Raw genomic sequence first — 19720 nt, forward strand, 5'->3', positions numbered from 1 at the left:
AAACAGAACAGAAGTAACGCTCGGGGGCATTACACGCGTATATCTCTGTCCTCACCACGTGATACAGTGAGTCCCAGGTGGAGTTACCATTATTGTACTGCGGTACCAGTTTACCCAGTATTTTTGGGATTTTTTCGTTATCGACGCGGTTGAAAATTTTCCCCACTTTTTAGACATCGTGAACAATTAATTATGGTTATTCATATCGCACCGGTGAGATTATTTACGAGACCCGCGACACCTTTATCCGCTGCACTATCGGACGGGCCGTTTGAAAATCCAGTTTTCTATCCGCACCCTCCGGTAACCTGCAACACCGGATAGTTTCGATCACGGTGATTGTATCGAATTTCATTACTCGATTAACTTTATCATTATTTCTGTTCATGTATTCATACATCAGTTATTGCAGCTGATAAGCACAAACTCTTGTTACCGATATTTTGGGGTTGAGGAGATCATAATGTAGCGCTCAAAACCAGTTGATAAATCACGCTCCCGGAATTTACAATTTTTTGCTCTCCACGTGGAGCAAAAATTCAGGAAAAATTCTGGTGTTAGGGCACGAGAGGGGGCGCAAAGGAGCGGTCATGAAAAAAATCCAGACTGACCCTGGGGCCCCTTACTGACCCTTTACTGAATTAAATAAATTTTACCAAAAAAACTTGGGAAAATTCATCTTAACGGCGCCAGTATTTTTTTTACAACCAAGGGGTTGTAATTTTTTCCAGTAACCACCCTGTAACCGCGCACTGTGGTGGTCTCCTTGAAGGGTAATGAGCAAAAGATGTCGACCATCACCGGTCCCTCGGTGAAAGAAGAGAAAGAGCCGCGCCCGGGTGTGCGGGGACGCGGAACGGCCTCGGAGGTTGAGGGAAAACCCCTCGATTTCCTTGTATACCCCAAGCAACACCACCCACTGAGAGTTTGACTCCAATATTACACTGTCCAGATGATTGTCCGGGACAGATCGGTATCACCCGTATCCTGGACATCGTCTCCGCCCCCCAGTTGTACAATCCCTCAGTGGGAGTTTCTCTCGATCAATTTCTTTATTATCGTACATTCGCGAAAATGAATTTTTCCATTAGCCCCCGCCAATTACTCGAGACTTCGACCTTTTCAAATCACTCGTAATACTCCCTCTCCCCCTATCGGCCTCTCCTTTACAATTGATTCGATCACGCTAAGTAGCCCTTCTCATTCCTCATTAAGAAAATCTCATTTCACTTCCCCTGATTTTCATAAACAGTTATGTCACTCAATATAAATAATTTTCATTTTTTCTTGACAGGTTAATTCGTTCTGCGCAGGGTATAAGTGATTATTGGATGCAAAACTGCAGGTCAAAGACGCAAAAAGGAAATTTTTTGGGCGAAATGGTGCAGCCTCTTTCCAGGACCCTCCTCACAAACCTCCCCACAAATACGATGATACGCGAGCTATATACAAGCCACGTGGCGTGCGCGTTCCCGTGATTGCAGTGGTGTTCAGGCCCGTCATTACCTGACCCCAGTGGTGTGACCTTTTGTGCGAGGGGCCCCCGCGGCCGGCACGCCGATATCCTGAGTGTGTACACACACATACCCCCGACACACTATTTTACAGGAAAACTCGAGAGTTACTGGAGATCCCCGGGCAATCGATTTATCACATAAAAATTGGAGGGCGAGGTGAGGGGAGGGGGCGAACGAAAATAATGAGGGGAAAAGTAACTAAAGGAGTTTCAAACATTTATCCACCCTGACCTCTGTCTCGTAACGGATAGCTGTTATCTCCTGAAGGGATCTCCACCATTTTTCCTCAACACAGCGGAAATGATTCGTTTTGCCGGACTGGTTTTTAAATCATTGAAATAACAATTCATTTGGGGAAGTGGAGTAATTATCTCAATGAGAAAAAAAATCATTGTAATCAAATAATTTTCTGATTAGAATTCGAAGCGATTTTTCGAATGATTTCGGATTATTGATTGTTGTTGAGGTTTGAATTTTGTCAAGTTCAGTTCAATGCCGGATCAGAGATCATTAAGTTCAATCATCTATGATCTGAAAGACATTTGTTTTTTAAAATCCCTCAATTTTCACCTGAATTTTAGTTAAAAAAATTAATGGTTTTCATAGCGATCAAATTGCTCCCTAAAAACGGTTTAGAAATTACTCGCGAAATTCAATGAACATGGACTAAATAACCAGGAGCTTATCAGTAGTTATTCGATAATTTTGGAGGTCCCGTGGTCTTAAATACTAAAAAATTTTCGACAAAACAATGACAAAATTCAAGATTCACCACCTGAAACGTCAAAAGCAATTGAATTTATTCCCCTAAAAAAATATATTCCCCATTTAAACGAACACGTGAATGCAAACCACAAAAACATCTTTCCCTCAACAAAAGTGAACAATGTTCTCTCATTGTTCCCCGGTTATTCACATTGAGCCGAGAAAACTCAAGCCGAAAGGAGGGATGAGATAAAAAGGCTCATGAGAGCTTCTACCGACTGTGACCCGATGTATGACCCTATCAGTGTTTTTTCCCCTCCTAGTCGTGGGCCTTTCTTCTCTCACTCGCAAAGGGGCATTGTTTATAATCCTCGGTACTCCAAGGTGACCTCTATTGTTTTCCAAGGCCCCTATTGTCTTTAAAACTAGAAGACACCAGCAGTCTCATCACAGCATTAGTCCCAGTACTCTCCCCACCTCATCCTTCATAAATACACAGCCAATTATCAAACGAAGTAATTACTCGATTGAAATTTTACCAGCGATGATGGACACCGACTGACCCGGAGAGGGAGACGGCGGTGTATGCTCAAGGTCACGGGGGGCAGGAGGAGGAGTATTCAACGACAAACTGACGTCAAAGGACGCAACCGCCAGGAACGGATGCGGCAGTGCGTGAAATCAGGAAATGCTGCGAAAAAAGGAACGAGAGATGAACAAAAAAAAGGGCAGTTGGAATTTTGCAAAAATGATAAATATTGCACACTTGGGCGAAGTGATGCGTGGACGGTTAAAAGTGAAGAAGGAGGGGGAAATCGACGACGTAATAACAGTGATTTGATTGGTGTAGTCGAAGGTCTGGAGTATGGAGTACGATGAGGCCCCGGAGGGACTGAAGAAGAGGACGCCACATCCGTTTCTTTAGATGTTGCACCACCTCGTGTGCATACTGAAAGGCATCATGTTGGGCTGCAGGTGGCTGGTCGAGTGCACAGGGGAGAGGTATGGGTATAACTGGACGCTGGGGTAAAATTGTAATGACAATGTTGATGTGGATCGGTATAATGATGATGCGGAGTACAAGCGTGGACGGGTCTGATGGGGGCATCCGTGCGTAAACGGATGACAACGGTCGGAATACCGTGATTTTATCGTACAATTTTTACCCCCGGGGGTTGGGGGTATTAAAGCTGTACTGCGAAGACATTATGGACAGGAAAATGCAGGAAAAAGTACGTGACTAATCACGTAATCGAGGGCAGAAGAATCATTTCGATGATTTGGGCCTGAAATCGTAGGGAGAAATGAGAGGAATTTTTCATTCTTTGGGTGACAAAATTTAGGGGAATGTCAGGTCTTGCAGAGCTTTAAGGAGAAAGGACTTCAAGGAAATTCTTCGAAATAAGGGACGAAATCAAAGGTCAGAGAAAAGGCAGAAATAAGAATGCAAATCAGTCTCTGTCCTAAAGAAATCAGTCAATTTTTCTCCTTAAAAATCCAAAATCCATAATTCTCCCAAAAATATACCCCATCGCCTGGACGCCATCTGCTGGCTGGTGTAATTGGTCTTCCCCGAAGACGAGTTATTTAGACTTGTTTTACAAAGCTCGACCCCCCCTCGAGCCAGAGTATCAAACGTGCCTTCCAGCATCCTCGGCTTCTTGGAATGAAGAAGACCGAGAGGTGGAGGAGAATATGGTAGACGTACGGACGCACGCGCCGGGGGCAACCAGAGGCTCGCGCTCTGTAATCACTCGCGCCACACACGCATGCACATCGTGTGGATCCACGAGGTGCATAAATGAAAAGAGAAAAAGGGGGGAGGGAGGAGGAGAGAGAGAGAGAGAGAGGAGGCAAAAAGATAAGAATGAGGGAAAAAATTGGTGGCAGAGGATAGGGCGATGGGGCCGTGTTCGCGCGCACAATTACCCGACTCTTCATCCACACCAACGCTCACTCGCACGCGAGTGCATAGTAATTCCAATCGCTGATCCCTCTGTTTTATGCTCTACACTTTGGCTTCATTCTTGGTACGCCTTTGGTACCATGGACTTGAATACTGGAGGAATGGCTTTATGTGATGAATGTGCATGGGGATCACGTGTTCTGGGACATTGAGGAGTATTTCTACTCCTCTCGGTTACCACTTTTCAATGGTCGCTCATGTAGAGTCGACCACACATCTGCGTAATTGTCCCCGGCGGCTGCATTCGACCGGACACGGTCTTGTTGCTACGGCGACTGTACTTTGGTGAGTTGTGCTTTGTGGTAAATATTGGTTGCTGGGTTGAGATTATTTTAAGGAGCGATGGACGATGTCTATGGAGAGACGTAAAACTCTGCCGGTTCTCAGTGGGCCCCAGAGAAATTTAACGGAGAAGTACAGAAGCGATTTTTGTGGTGAAGAAATTTAGGGAGTTCGTGCACGAAGACTCGGAGGATGATGAGGAAAATTGGGACGATGCAGGAGTGTCACGGGAGGATCCACCAGGTTTATGGAATCCAGAGAAATTTATGGGAGAAGGACAGACGATGGTCTGCTGCTGTGGATAGTTAGGGAGTGCGAGCACGAAGGATCAGAGGATGACAAAAAAATTTCGGACGTTGTAGGACGATCATAAATGCGGTGGACATTTAAAAAATGGGACGCTCATTTTCTCATCCCTAGTAACGACCTCGAGTACTATCGATGCAACTTCCAAACGAGTTTTGAATACACGAGCCATGGCAAATCGTGGGTTGGCTATCTACCAGGCGAACCCGCATACGTTGACTGAATAATTCGCTCGAGGCACAAATTCTACAGTGGTGTATAGAGCCAGGGCCTTTTTAAATCTGTATAAAGCCTCTTTCTATTCACTCCCAACACCCCGAGGATGGTGCACCTAATGATCACCGTTTGCGTGATTTATTTTTTGGAAACTCCAGCAAATCGATGATCCGCACCGTTTGAGATAAGAGCCGGAGTTATTTCGCCTCTTCTTTCTGGTCAGGTATTTTGCCAGGAGGTGAGTCTAGGGCCAACACCATTTTTCGGATTTTATTCTTGACAAATTGAAGGAATTTTAACTTTTCCTCGGGGCACGCAGCCCTCGTGCTATTACCGAAATACCAACCCCCAACTTCCAGAGAAATTGTAAATGTTTTATGGAACTTGGGCGTCACTTTAGCACAACGAAGTAATGACGACCTGTCGATTACAAATAATTGACTGAAATCATATTTTGTTTATCTTCGCCTGAATATTCAGACTCGATTTGCTCCATTTTGCATAAAAAAACCGTAGTTTTCCAACCGAAGAAATGTTTCTCCATTAATTTCAATGAATTAATTTAATGAAAGACTCCCAGCTCATCAAAACATACCAACAATTTTTTAACTCGACCCAATGATTTCACCACGACGGATCTAAATCATGTTGAATGACTTGACGCGCGTTATAATCCTCAGTACAAGCCACCTATTACCTCATTGTGTTTATACTAATGGTCTCGAAATAGCGCTGGCAATGCTGATACAAACCCCACACCGCTCTAAAAACTAAATAATTCCCCTACCCCCATACCCATGTCTCTAATTCACGTGTGTTACCAGGACTGTTAGCCATCATGATCATTCCCGTCTCTGTACAATTCTAACCGAGAAAGTATAAGCGTGTGAGGCGCGAGCGAGTCCAACTCGTGCCCCCCAACTCCACCAGCAAAAGGCTATAAATCTCCGGCACACTCGAGGTGAAGAGACGTATCTTTCTTTTCTCCCCCTGGTGTAATCCACAATTTCTCCTTCTCTATTCACATCTTCGGTGCATTATGACACAGTGCACTGCATCAGTAAAACGTTAATATCGTGTGGGAGGTCGTATCTCCTGGCCTCAACGTGACACATTTCTAGGTGAGGCGGTGATGCACTCGGGGTATTGAATGCAAAGTGAATATAAAAGGGATTCGATGATATTGAAGATCGACCAGTAGCTTATAACATGCCGATTGACTGATCGCCGAGATATGGAATGTATCAGGACTGGGGAAATAATGATAAAGTGGAGATGAATCTGATAATAGTGAGATAATATCGTTTACGAGATACCTCTTGGCTTAATTCAGCTATTCTGATGAATCAATTATGACATTCTGGGGGGAAGTGATTTTGTCTAATGAGGATACATGCTGGACGAATCGGAAGAAGAAGCAACGAATGATCATCCGAAGAACCGACTGGTGAAGAAAAGAGACTCATAGGAAGATAATTCAGTAACGAAGTGGTAAAACGAGATAGGTCACTTCTGATTATTGAATATCTCAACATCTAGGGAAGATAGCGAAATTTTCATTAGAACCTTTTTTGTGCAGCTAATCGAGAGCTACAACAAAAGTTATGACAAAAATTCTGCTATCTCTCTTAGATCCGGAGATATGGCACAAAATTTCGACTCAGAGATGAGTCAACTTATCTCGTTTTACCACTTTGCTGCTGAATTTTTATTTAGAAAGATGTTGGCAAGGCTGACGATTACACCCGGACTTCGGGGATGATTTTGGGGGTTTCCCGGGCTGTTTCACGAATATGAAACAATATGGAACACCACGGAACATTGTCTGTCAACCTGATTGAATCGTATTCTCATCAATCGTCAGTGAACCTGAACAGTCATAATGAGGTTATCCTCATACCCTCTCCCTCCACTTGTTTCCTTTTGCAGACCATCACCGGCATTAATTATCATTACCCATCGTGCCCAGAATGAGATCGTCGGTGTTCATACGTGCCTGCAAGCAACATCATCCATTTCCACCACGATCCATCGTCACCGCGCCCGTCGACCCACTTCTGTCGCTGCTGAACGCCTCGATATCAAGAAAACCAGTCCTCAGATCCATCCCGAGGTGAACGGAAATGAAGACGAAGCGTCCGTGGATATAAAAAATAAAAATAAAAATCACCGAATGAAATAAGACAACAGTAAACCGAAGAAGTGCTGCACTTGAGGTCGAGTTTCACGGGTGCTGAATGGCCAGCATCCGCCATATCCTACTCGAGTTTCTCGTCTCCTCGAGAAATCATTAATCCTACTGGGAATCTGGTCATCACGCGTGTTCTCATCGTAACGAGCCTAGGAAGCAAACTGAAAGAGGGACAAAATTTTTCGTAAAAACATTACCGAGTGAAAACAATCCCGTGGGCTTGCGACACGTGTGCAATCGTGTCATTGAAGACGTATGTGAAGGCCTTCTAACGATGCCCATTAGAGCTGTGCAGTTAAACGAATACAAATGCTACCAGGGAATCATACCAAAACTGTCCTGCGTTTATTTGAAATGATCGAAACAACTCCATAGAGACAACATGTAGATTGACTAGTCCTTTCAACGTCGGACTCTCGATATCGGGCAATATGTCTTGTTGGCTGTTCGGCTAATGCCAAGAGGGCAATGGTTTGGTTGATTGAGTCATTCCAATGAAACCTGGTCCCCCCCCGCCCCCCTTGGTAGAGCCCTGTTAGCGGGATGAGACCAAGCGATTTGAATTGACAGTCAACGAGAGGACAACGAAGTTGTCAATTTCTTTTGATGTAAATGACCGGCGCAGCTAAAATCCTCATTCAATAATTTCTCCTCTTCGATCGTTGATGTCTTAATGTCATCAAAGGAAATGCCATCAGAATTCAGCGAACGCCGTGGGTTGTCATCCTGTGTAGGGTCTTATGTAGAAGAATATTTTGGTTAATATCGGGCTGACAAGATTTTGAGAGTCAGAGACTTTGAAATTTTCACGATTCCCTTGTGCGTGGATCGATAAAGACACAATCCACCTCCGGAAAATCTGTATGACGTTAAACCCCCTCGGCAAAGGCCTTTAAACCGTTTTTATCCCCGAGCCGACAGAAAAATAAAATAAACCTAAAAGTCTACCTCTCGTTCCCGAGCTCACGTTTGACTTGACTGACATCGACCCTTTATGGCAAACGTGTGCGCTCTTCGTTTGGACTTTCCAAGACTTCAGATATACCTTCACTCGATGCGAGTCCCACGAACCGCCGGAATTGATGCGACTTAACGAGACGATGATGGACCTTAGGGAGAAGAGAGACAACGAACATTTACGATGGATATTTTACCCAGGATGGATAACCACCGGTATGTTCTCCTCCTCCTCTCGCCACAACAGCATCACCGAGAGATAGAAATCAGACGAGATGAACACATTCGAGTATTGAGTCAACTCACCGAGACGTAATTCAACCTGTTAGAAATAAAATATCGAGTCATGACGAAGGCCCACCCAGTGACCCTACGGGACCATTTGGGATTGAAAATTTTGCAACATTCCATGATCGAGACTCCTCAGCTATTCCTGGGCATTTCGCCATTTCTATTATACGAGGTTATCTCGCACTCTCCTCCCGCCTCACCTTAACTGCGCGAGCTATTGTCCCACCACGATTTTCATATGAAAATGTGGACAGAGAGGCCACGCCAATAGATAATATCACTTGTACACGACATGTACTCGAAGTTCGCTGGTTGGGATAGGGGAGAGGGCGGGATTATCTGGAGTTGTATCGAGTTTATTTGTTGATAAAGGTGGATCGACGTTTGGTTGATGCATTCGCAAAAAAAGGGAAATTTTATGAACAATTGAGGATTAACTTTTAAGACTGTGTTTCGTGTTTTTATTTTCTGAGTCAGCAGTTTCTTCTGGAATCAGGAGGAAAATGGTGGGAGTCTGAATTAGTTAGCTGATGATCGCTGAATTTCCATGTTTTATGAATCAGCGGACCTGAGCTCGCAGATCTAATAACAACCGGAAGCGAATTCAATAGACCATACGAGTGGAGAAAGTGGTTTCTGAAAAATGGACTGAGTGTTAGAGCGATGCATTTGGGGTACGAATTCGTGAGAAATCGGTTGGCAAGAGTCGATGATGCAACTGGAGACTGGTGGTACGGATAGAGAAGAGCAACCCAGATCTGTCTCAGGTTTATATGCAATGGGACTTCGGGGGAGGATCACGAGGGCTGCATTAATCAGTGGTGGTGACCTGGGTGACATGTACTCGGAGTGGTGGGGGATGAATGTATGGACAGGGTACGTTATCCAGGGATTATCTCCTCTGGGGGACCCCAACGTGTGCTGGATCACCGTGGAAGTGAAATACTAACATTTTTCTAGAGGCAATTAAAATGATTTTTATAAGAAAAATTGGGAGCCAACATTTCCAGTCGAATTTGCTTGATCTCCACATAAACAATAGACGGAAATTAAATTCTAGAGGAAGAGGAATTTTATACAGTTCGTCAACTGTCCCAGGATATTATGAAAAATTTGTAAAATACATTTTTATGGAAGGGAACGATTTTTCACCAAAAATTTCTCTTTGTGCATCGAATCAACTCCAAGATCTACGGATTTAACTTCCAGAAACGACGAAATAAGTCGCAGAAGACGCGAGAACCCGTGTCGTCCACCTCTCGCAATTAACTATTGACCCACAACCAGTTCCATAATTAGTTATAGCCTAACGATCTGCCCCTGGCTATCCCACCAAGTCCCCTGAATCTCCAGATAGGATCGATTGATATCCACCGGGTGATGGAGACACCCACGTTGCACCTTATAACGGTGATTATCTAGTTCCACAAAAAAAAGTAAATCCAAATAAAAATAAATCGTTTCCCAAACGAAGTCACGCGTGCCTTTGATTTGCATTTTGCACCTGAATACCGATCGTGAATTCTGATCGAGTCGCACCTCAACTATTTGCTAAATTATCCCGTAGGATTGGAATCTCAAACTCGTTTGGCAACACTCGAACAAATCACTAAAAGTTACTTTGCAAATAAAAAAAAAATGACAGTGAAAAAAAATGTCAAGGAAATTGTTTTTTCAACAGTTGAATGGGCGCAGGAGCAGATATTCAGGCGGGGAAATTCATGCAGGATAATGAAATATTCATAGTTAACATACACAGGTGTGCAGACTCGATAGTGAAACAATTAACGTGCATTTTTTCGTTTTTTTTTTCGCGATAACGAAAATTTATTTCGTTCCGTGGTGCAAGTTTATTGCAACTGTTTTATGATTATGTGGTTAGATTTGAAGATTTCGAGATTAGGAAATATATATTCGGTTTATGTACATCTGGATAAGTGTAGGGAGGGATAATTCGAATGTCTGGGCCTTGGATGATATTAATAAGACAGAAACTCGAGAATTTACTGTAGAAATAAAACGGTGGTAATAAAATTATATGTGAAAATTACTGGGGGATAGCATCTTCATTGAGACTACAGAAAAATTTAATTTACAAGCAAAAATGTTGTACAAAGTAATTACCCCGAATTTTCAATCGATTCGAGCTGTTTTTGTCGTTCGAAACTGTAACTAAATTCGTTAAATTTTTAATAAAAAATATTTCCTCGCAATTTTGGATTATAAACGATACATCATAAAACTCCAAGAGAAGATTGAAAAAGAAATTAGAATTATGTGTTATGATTTTCCAAACCAATAAATGATTTATTTAACAATGAACCTGTTCTCTATTCAAAATTAAATATTATGAATTGTAAATATGTCGTATGTCGATTCAGAATGGCAAATAATAGCGAATAATTCAATGATTTAGTTTGTTGTTCAATAAATTATTCAAATTACTCATTGCCCATGACTTTTATGAACACGAAATTAGACAATTTACTACTGTTCGCAGATCGAATGATTGACATATTATAGATCTTTTATCAAAACATGATTGTGATAATAATAATCATTTTCATTGTTAACTGATAATAATTAATGGATAAATGAATTTTGAAGAGAGGTATTTAATTAAAATCCGGTCAACCGTCTCCTCCGTAGGACATTTAATCCCTCAACAGAATAAATTCTGTTAAAAATTGATTTCACCAAATTTCCAATCAATTTGCATCGGTTTTCTCCACTCGAAACTGCGAATAATATATCGTATAAAATTCTGCCAACAAGTTTCACGTAGAATAACATCACCGCCTCTCTCGGCATTTCCATGAGGTCCATAAAAGAGAGGGAATTTAGACGATAGTACATAGAATATGAGAAACCACTGGAACGGAGGCGCGTACATATAGAAAACCTGGTGAACGTGAGCGATGGCTCGGATACGACGGACTCACGTTCTCGATCGAGCGTGATGTCGACCGGAGGGTCGAGAGTTCCTCACAATCCTTCGTTTTTTATTCCCTCCTCTTTCCCCTCTTCCAGTGCCACCCCTCCCCCTCCCCGACAAACTCATCCAGATTCCCCACGTGAATGATATTCGCGGACGCAGCGCAAACGTCGGGGATCGAGCGACCGGAGGGGTGCGCACTGTTGGAGAGTGGGAGGCATAAGGGGGATCGACGTCGAGGGTGATTTATGCTGGAAGGGTTGATGGTCTTGCGTTAACACAGGATACATCTACTGGGGGACAATATATCACGTCCACAAACGGAAAAGTTTCTCGTTTCGGAAATACAAAAATTATGAAATTTTTGTTCCGCGCAAAAAATATTCTGTAAAAATACGGAATTCAATGTCGTTTACCGATTACCAAAGTAATTGCAAAAATTAACCTGACGATATCGTTTTTTTACTGAAAATTGAGGTGAAAATCACGGAACGCAGTGAAACAATTCAGTAACAATTTCACAATATTTTCCTCTACTAAATATCGCTCTAGAATTACGAAAAAAAAAGTAATTTTTGTTTAATATTTCTCTCGGTTCAATCCTAAATTTCCAAACAGTTCGTTCCCTAATTTAAACCCGACAGTCTCTGAAATCCATTTGAATTCAATCCTATCATGGCCACAAACTCTGAATCTTCAGTTGCATTCTTGAGAATCGATAAAGAAACCGTAAACTTTCTAGCTTCGTATTTTGCATGCTGCAAATACAACTGAGTTCAACCGTTGACTTGTTCTCGGTGGCTTTCAACGAGAGATGTTGATTTTCTTTACTTTAAATTCATGAAGACCGTCGCACGCACGCAGCTGAGATCAAACTAATTGATTACCTCCTCTATTTATTTTATTTTACCCACGAGATATGTGAGAATGCGATTATCAGGAATTATTCATGATGACGTAATGACGAAACAGGGGAATAATTAATTGGCAATGGTGATTGATGTAATCGCATTGGGTCGACGGGGGTCAGATGGTTCAGTCGTGCTGATGTGCCTCACGTGTGATGAGTGGAAATCAATTTTGTCTGCAATACCTTCATCGTGATGAGGGGTTGAGGGGGAAGAGGATTATGCTTTCGAAATTCACTAGGTGTAATCATTGGAATGAAATACATAACAGCGGTTGAACAACGAATTTCCTTGTTACGGTGCATTACCACGGATTAATCATTTATCAATCATTCTGGGTGATTCTGAACGCGTTACGCGTTAACACGCGATTCGTCAGGTGAGGTCGTAATCCGGGGTCGTAGATGGGGGGCAAGTGTATCGTTAGAAAGTCGCTAGTTCGTTGCGTTGATGAAGCGAGAGGGAACTAGTGAATTTGGTGGGAATTATCCAGCGCGTGATCGATTGTCAGGGGTTGCGATTTATTGATTTTTTATGGCTTTTCAAACGTATCTCTATGGAAAACAGGTTTTTCCTGCGATTGTCCCTGCGATTTGAATGTATCATGTTTGTAATATTCAACAGCTATTGAATAAAAATTCAACTGCCTGTGGGAGACAGTTTAGGAGATAATAAATAATGTAATGCGGGTTCTTAACGTGGGGGGCATGAGCCGAGTGAGGACTACGGTTCTTCGCGAATACAATTTTTGAAAATTCTTTGACGAAATCGATGTAAATTGATTAAAATCAGGAAAACTGGGAAATAATCACTCCTGAATTTTTAATTAATTAATAATATATCTCAATTCCACATTAAATATCCATAATTTTATCGATTATTCCAATTGGTTGAGGAATTCTGATCTAAATATTGTTAAAAAATTAGTAATTTTGCCTAATTTTTAACGAAATATGAAATAATTTCGTTCATAATTTTCTAATTTTTCCCCTTTCAATCGCATCCAATATCCCCAACATGTTCCACAATAATAAATATCACGTGGACATTATTGACTCCCTCATTAATTTTAATTTTCCCCTCATTTTTGTTCTTCGTGCACGACATCAAAATATTTATATCTCCATTCTCAAGAATATCTCCATTAGACCGAAGATCTGGATTCATGATTCAGGTTTGATGTCTAACATATGCGAAAGGGGGTACAGAGAGCATGTACCCTAGTACCGCACGCCAACTCGGACCCAGAGTACCCCCTTGTTACCATAAGTTACACCTACACACTCGTCAAGATTGAATTGTGCACGGGGAGAATATATCCATGCCAGGAGGGATACATTTGCTATTACTTTTACCTTCGCTTGCATAACATCCCTCCTCTCCCCCTCCCCCTCCCTCTCCACCACAATCCCCACCTACACCGTATGAATCCTCCGGAGCAATCCATGATCCAATTGCTCCACGTCTTTGGTGGTCTCTTCCTGGCCATATACCGTACACTGGCATAAGGATTTCGCTTAATGAAGACAGCTTATCGGCTTACGATTGTCGGGAGTCGTTAGCGGGTGCACAAAAAGCTCCGTTCAATCCTCAATTCTTTATTTATTTTGTACGCGTGACATAGATCGATTTGTTTCAATGAGATTTGCATTTGAATACAATGAGAGATCGAAACAATCGTGAGATGATGCGCTGATTGAATTCCGAGGGAGATCAGTTCAATGGGTTTTGCAAAAGGATCGATGTGATGCGAAATAAGGTACGACTTCGGTTTCTGCGACGATTTTTGGGAATTTAATTGTGATTGAGGATTGAGATAATTAGATGATGAGAAGGTTGATGATTTGGGGCGATTTAGGGGGATCTGACGGGGCTTAATGAGTGCTAATTTTATGATGACGATTGCTTTATCGGGGTCTTAAAAAATTGAAACATCCGCGTGAAAATTGAGGCGATGATCAAGGCGCATAGTTTGCTCATTAGTAACGGCAACTTCTCTCCTTGATTTGAATATTCATGAATAAAGACACGCGCGTGCGAGATACAGAGTGAACTTTACGATCCGTAAAAACCGGATGTCTCCAGTCTGGTGCGTTTTCAGGGCTCTGTCAACTGTCAAATTGTGGAGGATTTTTTTTCCTAGAGTTAACAATGGAGAATAAAAAGCTGGAGGTAAATATTTCCGTTCAATTGATCCGGGCTTGCATTTTGCGAAGTGGAATTCGTTTATCGTTTGGCGGAATCTTGTCTTATTAAAATAAATTTGACAGCAATTTTTCATGAATGGCGCAGCTTTCTCAGCGAAAATGCCAGACCATTAGATCCGCGCCCGTTATTCCCATATAAACTGGGGAAAAAAGAAAAACTGTATCATGAAGCTGAGGAAGTCTAGCACGTCCGCGTGAATTTCACCTCCGGGATGAAGGCGAAAGGGGGACGCAAGGGGGAAGAAGGAAGGTGGTAGAAAGTTTTGATACGTGGAAGGGTGTTGGGGTCGACTACTTAAGGCCACTGGGAGAATCATTAAAGTTGAAAATACCGAGTGAATGAAACTTTCTTCGGATTCGTTTCCAATTCGGGGGACCAAAATGATAGGAAGACTCCAGATTAGCTGAAGATTTTCAAGACGAAAAATCATGAAATTCAAAAATTCCGCGCAGAGGGCGCCATCGCTCTCTTCATTCCGCAATGTTTAGACAAAAATCAAGTGCCTGAATACGACTCCTCGCTCTCCTCAGAGTTCCCGTCCCTACAAATATTTTCTAATTTGATTGTAAAGTCTTCGCTAATTGCAATTTAGAATGTATGCAATATTCAAATTTTCAATTGTAATTTTTATAATTACAGATCACTGCAGCGTACGGTCGGTCTCGTCTTCACCGAAGAATCCATCGATCTGGGAATGAAACGCGAAAAGAATCGATGGAGCGCGATTCAAATTCACAACACGGTACTGTAATGACGTTCGGCCCCCTTCCCTCCCCCCTCTCCGTGCCGTTGGAGAATGAATGAAAAAAGTCAATTGCCAAGAGAAACGCAGATAAGTGAAAATAAGACAAATCGTTGCGTTAAAAGGGGACCACGAAATGAATGTGAATGAAGTGCCAACAAAAAAGGCAAAACGGTATTTCTTACCTGTGCATATTCGGCGCAAATATCGATCGAGGACACGTAGCTAACGACCTCCTCGATGGTCCAACGATTGACAGCTTGGCCATCACCGCAGGGCATATGACCGCAGAGTGAGGGACATCTCACTGGTGGAGGTGTACTTGGACGAGGTGTTGCTTTTGGTTTTGGCGAAACACTTCCCGGTCTTCGGGTTTCTGGTCTCGGTTTCTTGCGAGGGGCAAAACCACCCGGTGACGAGAGATCCAGGGGACTTGTTACACCTGCATCTCGTTTATTCGCACCTGGAGATGTCAAATACAATCTCATTACAAATGACAAAAAAGGGAGATTTGATTTGGACAAGAAACGGTGTTGGAGTTGCAAATTCAGTTTGACAACTTTGTCCTTGAAGTTCCAAAGACGATTATTCATATTTATCAGAGTATTTACGTACCTTTTAAATAAGTCTCGAGTTCAGCTGCATTGTGGGCAGCATTTGCAGTCCTAACCATATGTAGTAATGCCTGAGTAGAGGACATATCCAGCATCGGTGGAAAGACAGGATTACCAAAAAGTGTATCCTGCTTCTGTTCCTTGGAATCTTTCCCAGATAAGGGCGATGTCGTAGGTACAGTCGGTGGTTGTGGTGTTCCAAGTGGTGCCATCAACCCCACAAAGGGCGTTGCAGCAGCCTTAAATGCGGGAAATCTCGGATCGAGACCCGGTGGATAGCCGTTACCCCTCGAGCTGAAGTAACTGATGAGACAAAAGGATAATAAAATAATAAGCGATTGTTAAATATTTTCTGTTGATTATTTAATACGCACTCGTTGGGGTTTGCGTTGTTGTACTTGGCGGCTAGACTTCTCATGAAGTCACTGTAATTCCTTCCCATCATCTGCTCCATGTGCTTGAGATGATGGGGCGCTGGTGGGCCGTCGGGTCCACCAAGTGCCGCGGCATTTGGTGGCGTACCTGGATGACTCGACGATGACGGCGTCACGCTTCTCGATGACGTTGAATTGTTATCGGGCGTGAGTCGTTCCGTCTTTACCTGGATGTGAAAAAAATATTTATTGATAAACAGCCCAAGGATTGAACAATACTGCACCCAAAAATCCTTCAGGAAGATCTATCTCAAGGTCTCCTCTCTTCCAAATATATTTTCAATCGATAACTTTCCGATAATTCGCGCATCAAGAGGGGAATTTTGAACGACTGCAGTTACAATTGGGCCCGAAAATTTTGCTCAGTACATCCAAGGCCCCTGAGAGATTGTTTTTTCGTTGTAAAGCCCTCACTTTAAAAAGGCATTAGCATGCGAAAAAACGTCTGGATTCGCATTAATCCCATCGTGATTGCATCTAAGATATGGTAATGAAGGCAACGCGCGTGGCGTAAGGAGCTGACTCGCCTGAACACACCGTGAAGCCCCCAGCATGACACTGAGAAAGGCAGAAGGCATATTCCCATCTCATTTTATTTAACTCTGTTTAACAAAAGTCGTCCACCTCTTGTTTTGTTACTTCTGAACTTGATTTTTTTTTCCCTCTTCATTCGCGCGAACGTCCGAGTGACGCCAAGCGGTAAATCTCTTTCTCGCCTCGGAGAGAATTCTTCCTGACACACCACAGGCTGTTGGTGCTAGTCAACGATACCAGTGTATACCTATTCCCCCTGAGTACACTTGAAGCGATTTTTACACGGTTTTTAAGACGTTGGTTTATATGCAACGTATCGGAAGCGACAAGTTAAGGACTCGCGTATCCCTATTATCCACATCTGCTCTGTCTTGATAATAACGTATGCGTCTGTACTCGATAAATCAGTCTGGCAAATAAAACCTAATTTAACTATTCAAGTACTTTTGCATTACTATTTTCAATGTAAATAGTTAAACGTGAATATTCTTGCCGGAGAAAAGGGGAAAAAACTCTTAAATCTGCGATTTTTGCGGTCGATTTGAGGGAATAATAATAACTGTCGAGCAGTTCAATGCAATATCACTATTATTATTTATTATCCCGAATGCTCTCTAGAATTTTTTAAATTTATTGCTCTGTCCTAAGGAACAGGGAGTTTGCAACAAAAGTTATTGTGCCCTTTTTTGAGTCGAAATTTCGTAAAAATTAATGAACAGAAGTTAAGGAATATTTCAAACAAACCTGAGTTGTATCGAGACCGTTATGATTCTGACGCCTTCTACCTCTGGGTGGCCTCGGTGTGACAGCACCTGACAGGTGTGCGCCCTGAGGGCTCCCGCCCCTGGCGTCAATCGCTGTGTTCGCGGCCAGGGTTGTCTCGTCCAAATTTTCCGTGTGTCTGCCTAGATCAGCAGCTTCAACTCTCTCACCTCTTCGGGGTACAGTACCTGCTGATACACTCTCACTGGAAACCTCACCTGAAGCATGGGAAAATGGAAAAAAAATCGTTAGACTTGATTCATTAACTCTCACCAGCGGCTATTTTATTCATCTCATCTGTGGGAAATCGCTCATCTGTCGAATCGCCATCTTGCCGCATTTTTACGACTCATTACACGAATATTAGGGCTTCCTAGAGACCTCAACGGCTTAATTACTCTTGGAAATATTGAGATAACTCTATTTCCCTGCATTTTAGCGAAAAATCAAGTTGACTTGTCGCCAATTTTAACGGAAATCCAACTGCCGCGGGCTTCGCAGGACGTAATAGCTGATCCGATGGATCGATAACGTATCACTGTCACATGCAAAACGTGATCATCGATGCGTAAAGTCGAGAGAATAGAGAAAAGTAAGATGTGGAATATTTTTATCGAATAATTTCGAGTCTAATAAATAAACCTGGCTAATTAATGGGAGGCGATCGCCAGGGCGTTGGTTCGCCGATGTGTCGCCAATGATAATTGGCTGGAGAGTGACATACACTGGTCGGGGATCGTAAAATCGATTTTATTAATGTTGTACGCCGAGAAATACGAGCCTGACCGTTAGAAATCAAACGACTTGTTCAGGAAAGATGTGATTTCAGTGAAATAAAAAATTGAAATTAATATATTCGGGGGGATTTCCCGTGACGCAGGAGTGTTTAGTGGTTTGGGGTCAACGAATAATCTCATCACGGTATTTTGGACTCCACCCAATTATGGAATTCACACTCATTCTGATCGTAAAAATAATTTTGAGATTTTAAGGAGAAATATTTTTTGATGCCGTCGTTGCGCCGACATTGAGCCCACATTTGGCCTCTCCTTGACTTCAGTGATATCCGTCTTCAATCAGTTTCACTATTCTGGTTTTGATGATTTTATTCTCAAGATGAGTCACGAATTTTTTTCGATTTAATTCTTGTTTTATCAGAGATTATTGCCCTGACTCATTTGTTTTAATACCCGCCATTTTGAGACTTTATAACGAAGACATCGGAAGACATTTAACAGTATCGCATACGCCTGCAAATAATCTCGAATAACCAACGTCGAGGACATGAAAAACCCAAGAAATAAAAAATAACACAAGCGAAATGTCTCGTAAATCTCAAAAAACTCGTAATTCCTCGCTGATATCTCCCCCCACCCGTGACTAAACCTATTCTTTACACCAAGGCCCTCAATAGTCGATGTATGACCTAACAATCGATTAGCCACTTTCAGAATATCCCCGAATTAATCTACTCGTTAATTCCCTCGGGATATTTCCGATAATAAAAATATCCTTGGAGTTAATCTCCTCGAGACTTCGCGGAAATAATTCTTCACGAATATTTTTCCGTCGATTTTCAATCGATTGGAAGTGCCCCACCACCGATAAGCAACGCATCGCGATCGATATCTATCGATCGTGGATTTGCCAGCCACCCGTGTCCCACCATTTACCTGTTACACTTTTTAACGCGACAAAATCTAACACGAGACTTTTCCTGTTTGCACGTGGCACTCGGTAATAAGAACGTCTTCCCCGATTTAATCGCGATCGTGGCCACTGCACTCGATCATCTCACGGATCCGATAGATTCCAGTTCGGCTAATACGGCAATACCGGTCCCCTGAGCCGCTTCACAGCGATCGATTTCCAAGATTTTTATTTTTCCTGAGCTCCGAGATAATTATCGGTAATTTTGACCACAAATGAGAGGCGGGACAAATCAATGAGTAATTTTTTTCAATTCGTTATCTCTTCAATCAACTCCCAATTAAAAAAATGACTCAAATCCCTTAATTTTCCTCTCGATTCGCACAAAAATAAATCGTATCGTGTTTATGTTTCCGCAATTGTCAATTCAAATTCCTTCCGAATTTTACGATTTCCCCACCGACTGTACGGACACTTCATTCACATTTCATTGCGCGTAATC

At 42.4% G+C, this 19720-nt stretch overlaps 1 protein-coding gene across 4 annotated transcripts in view; it reads right to left on the reverse strand.

Annotated features, from left to right (window-relative positions):
* The window catches only part of LOC135161091 (NHS-like protein 3), a 142502-nt gene that overhangs the window by 21453 nt on the left and 101329 nt on the right, over positions 1-19720 (reverse strand). For all 4 annotated transcript variants that reach the window (XM_064118369.1, XM_064118370.1, XM_064118368.1 and 1 more), the window contains 4 exons: positions 17551-17786; positions 16213-16439; positions 15840-16141; positions 15410-15687 (listed from right to left, as the gene is read on the reverse strand). In XM_064118369.1, the coding sequence (XP_063974439.1) occupies positions 15410-15687; positions 15840-16141; positions 16213-16439; positions 17551-17786 (1043 nt within the window). The remainder of the gene's footprint in view (positions 1-15409; positions 15688-15839; positions 16142-16212; positions 16440-17550; positions 17787-19720) is intronic.

Source organism: Diachasmimorpha longicaudata, chromosome 4 (assembly GCF_034640455.1).
Source record: "Diachasmimorpha longicaudata isolate KC_UGA_2023 chromosome 4, iyDiaLong2, whole genome shotgun sequence".
Taxonomy (NCBI): Eukaryota; Metazoa; Arthropoda; class Insecta; order Hymenoptera; family Braconidae; genus Diachasmimorpha; species Diachasmimorpha longicaudata.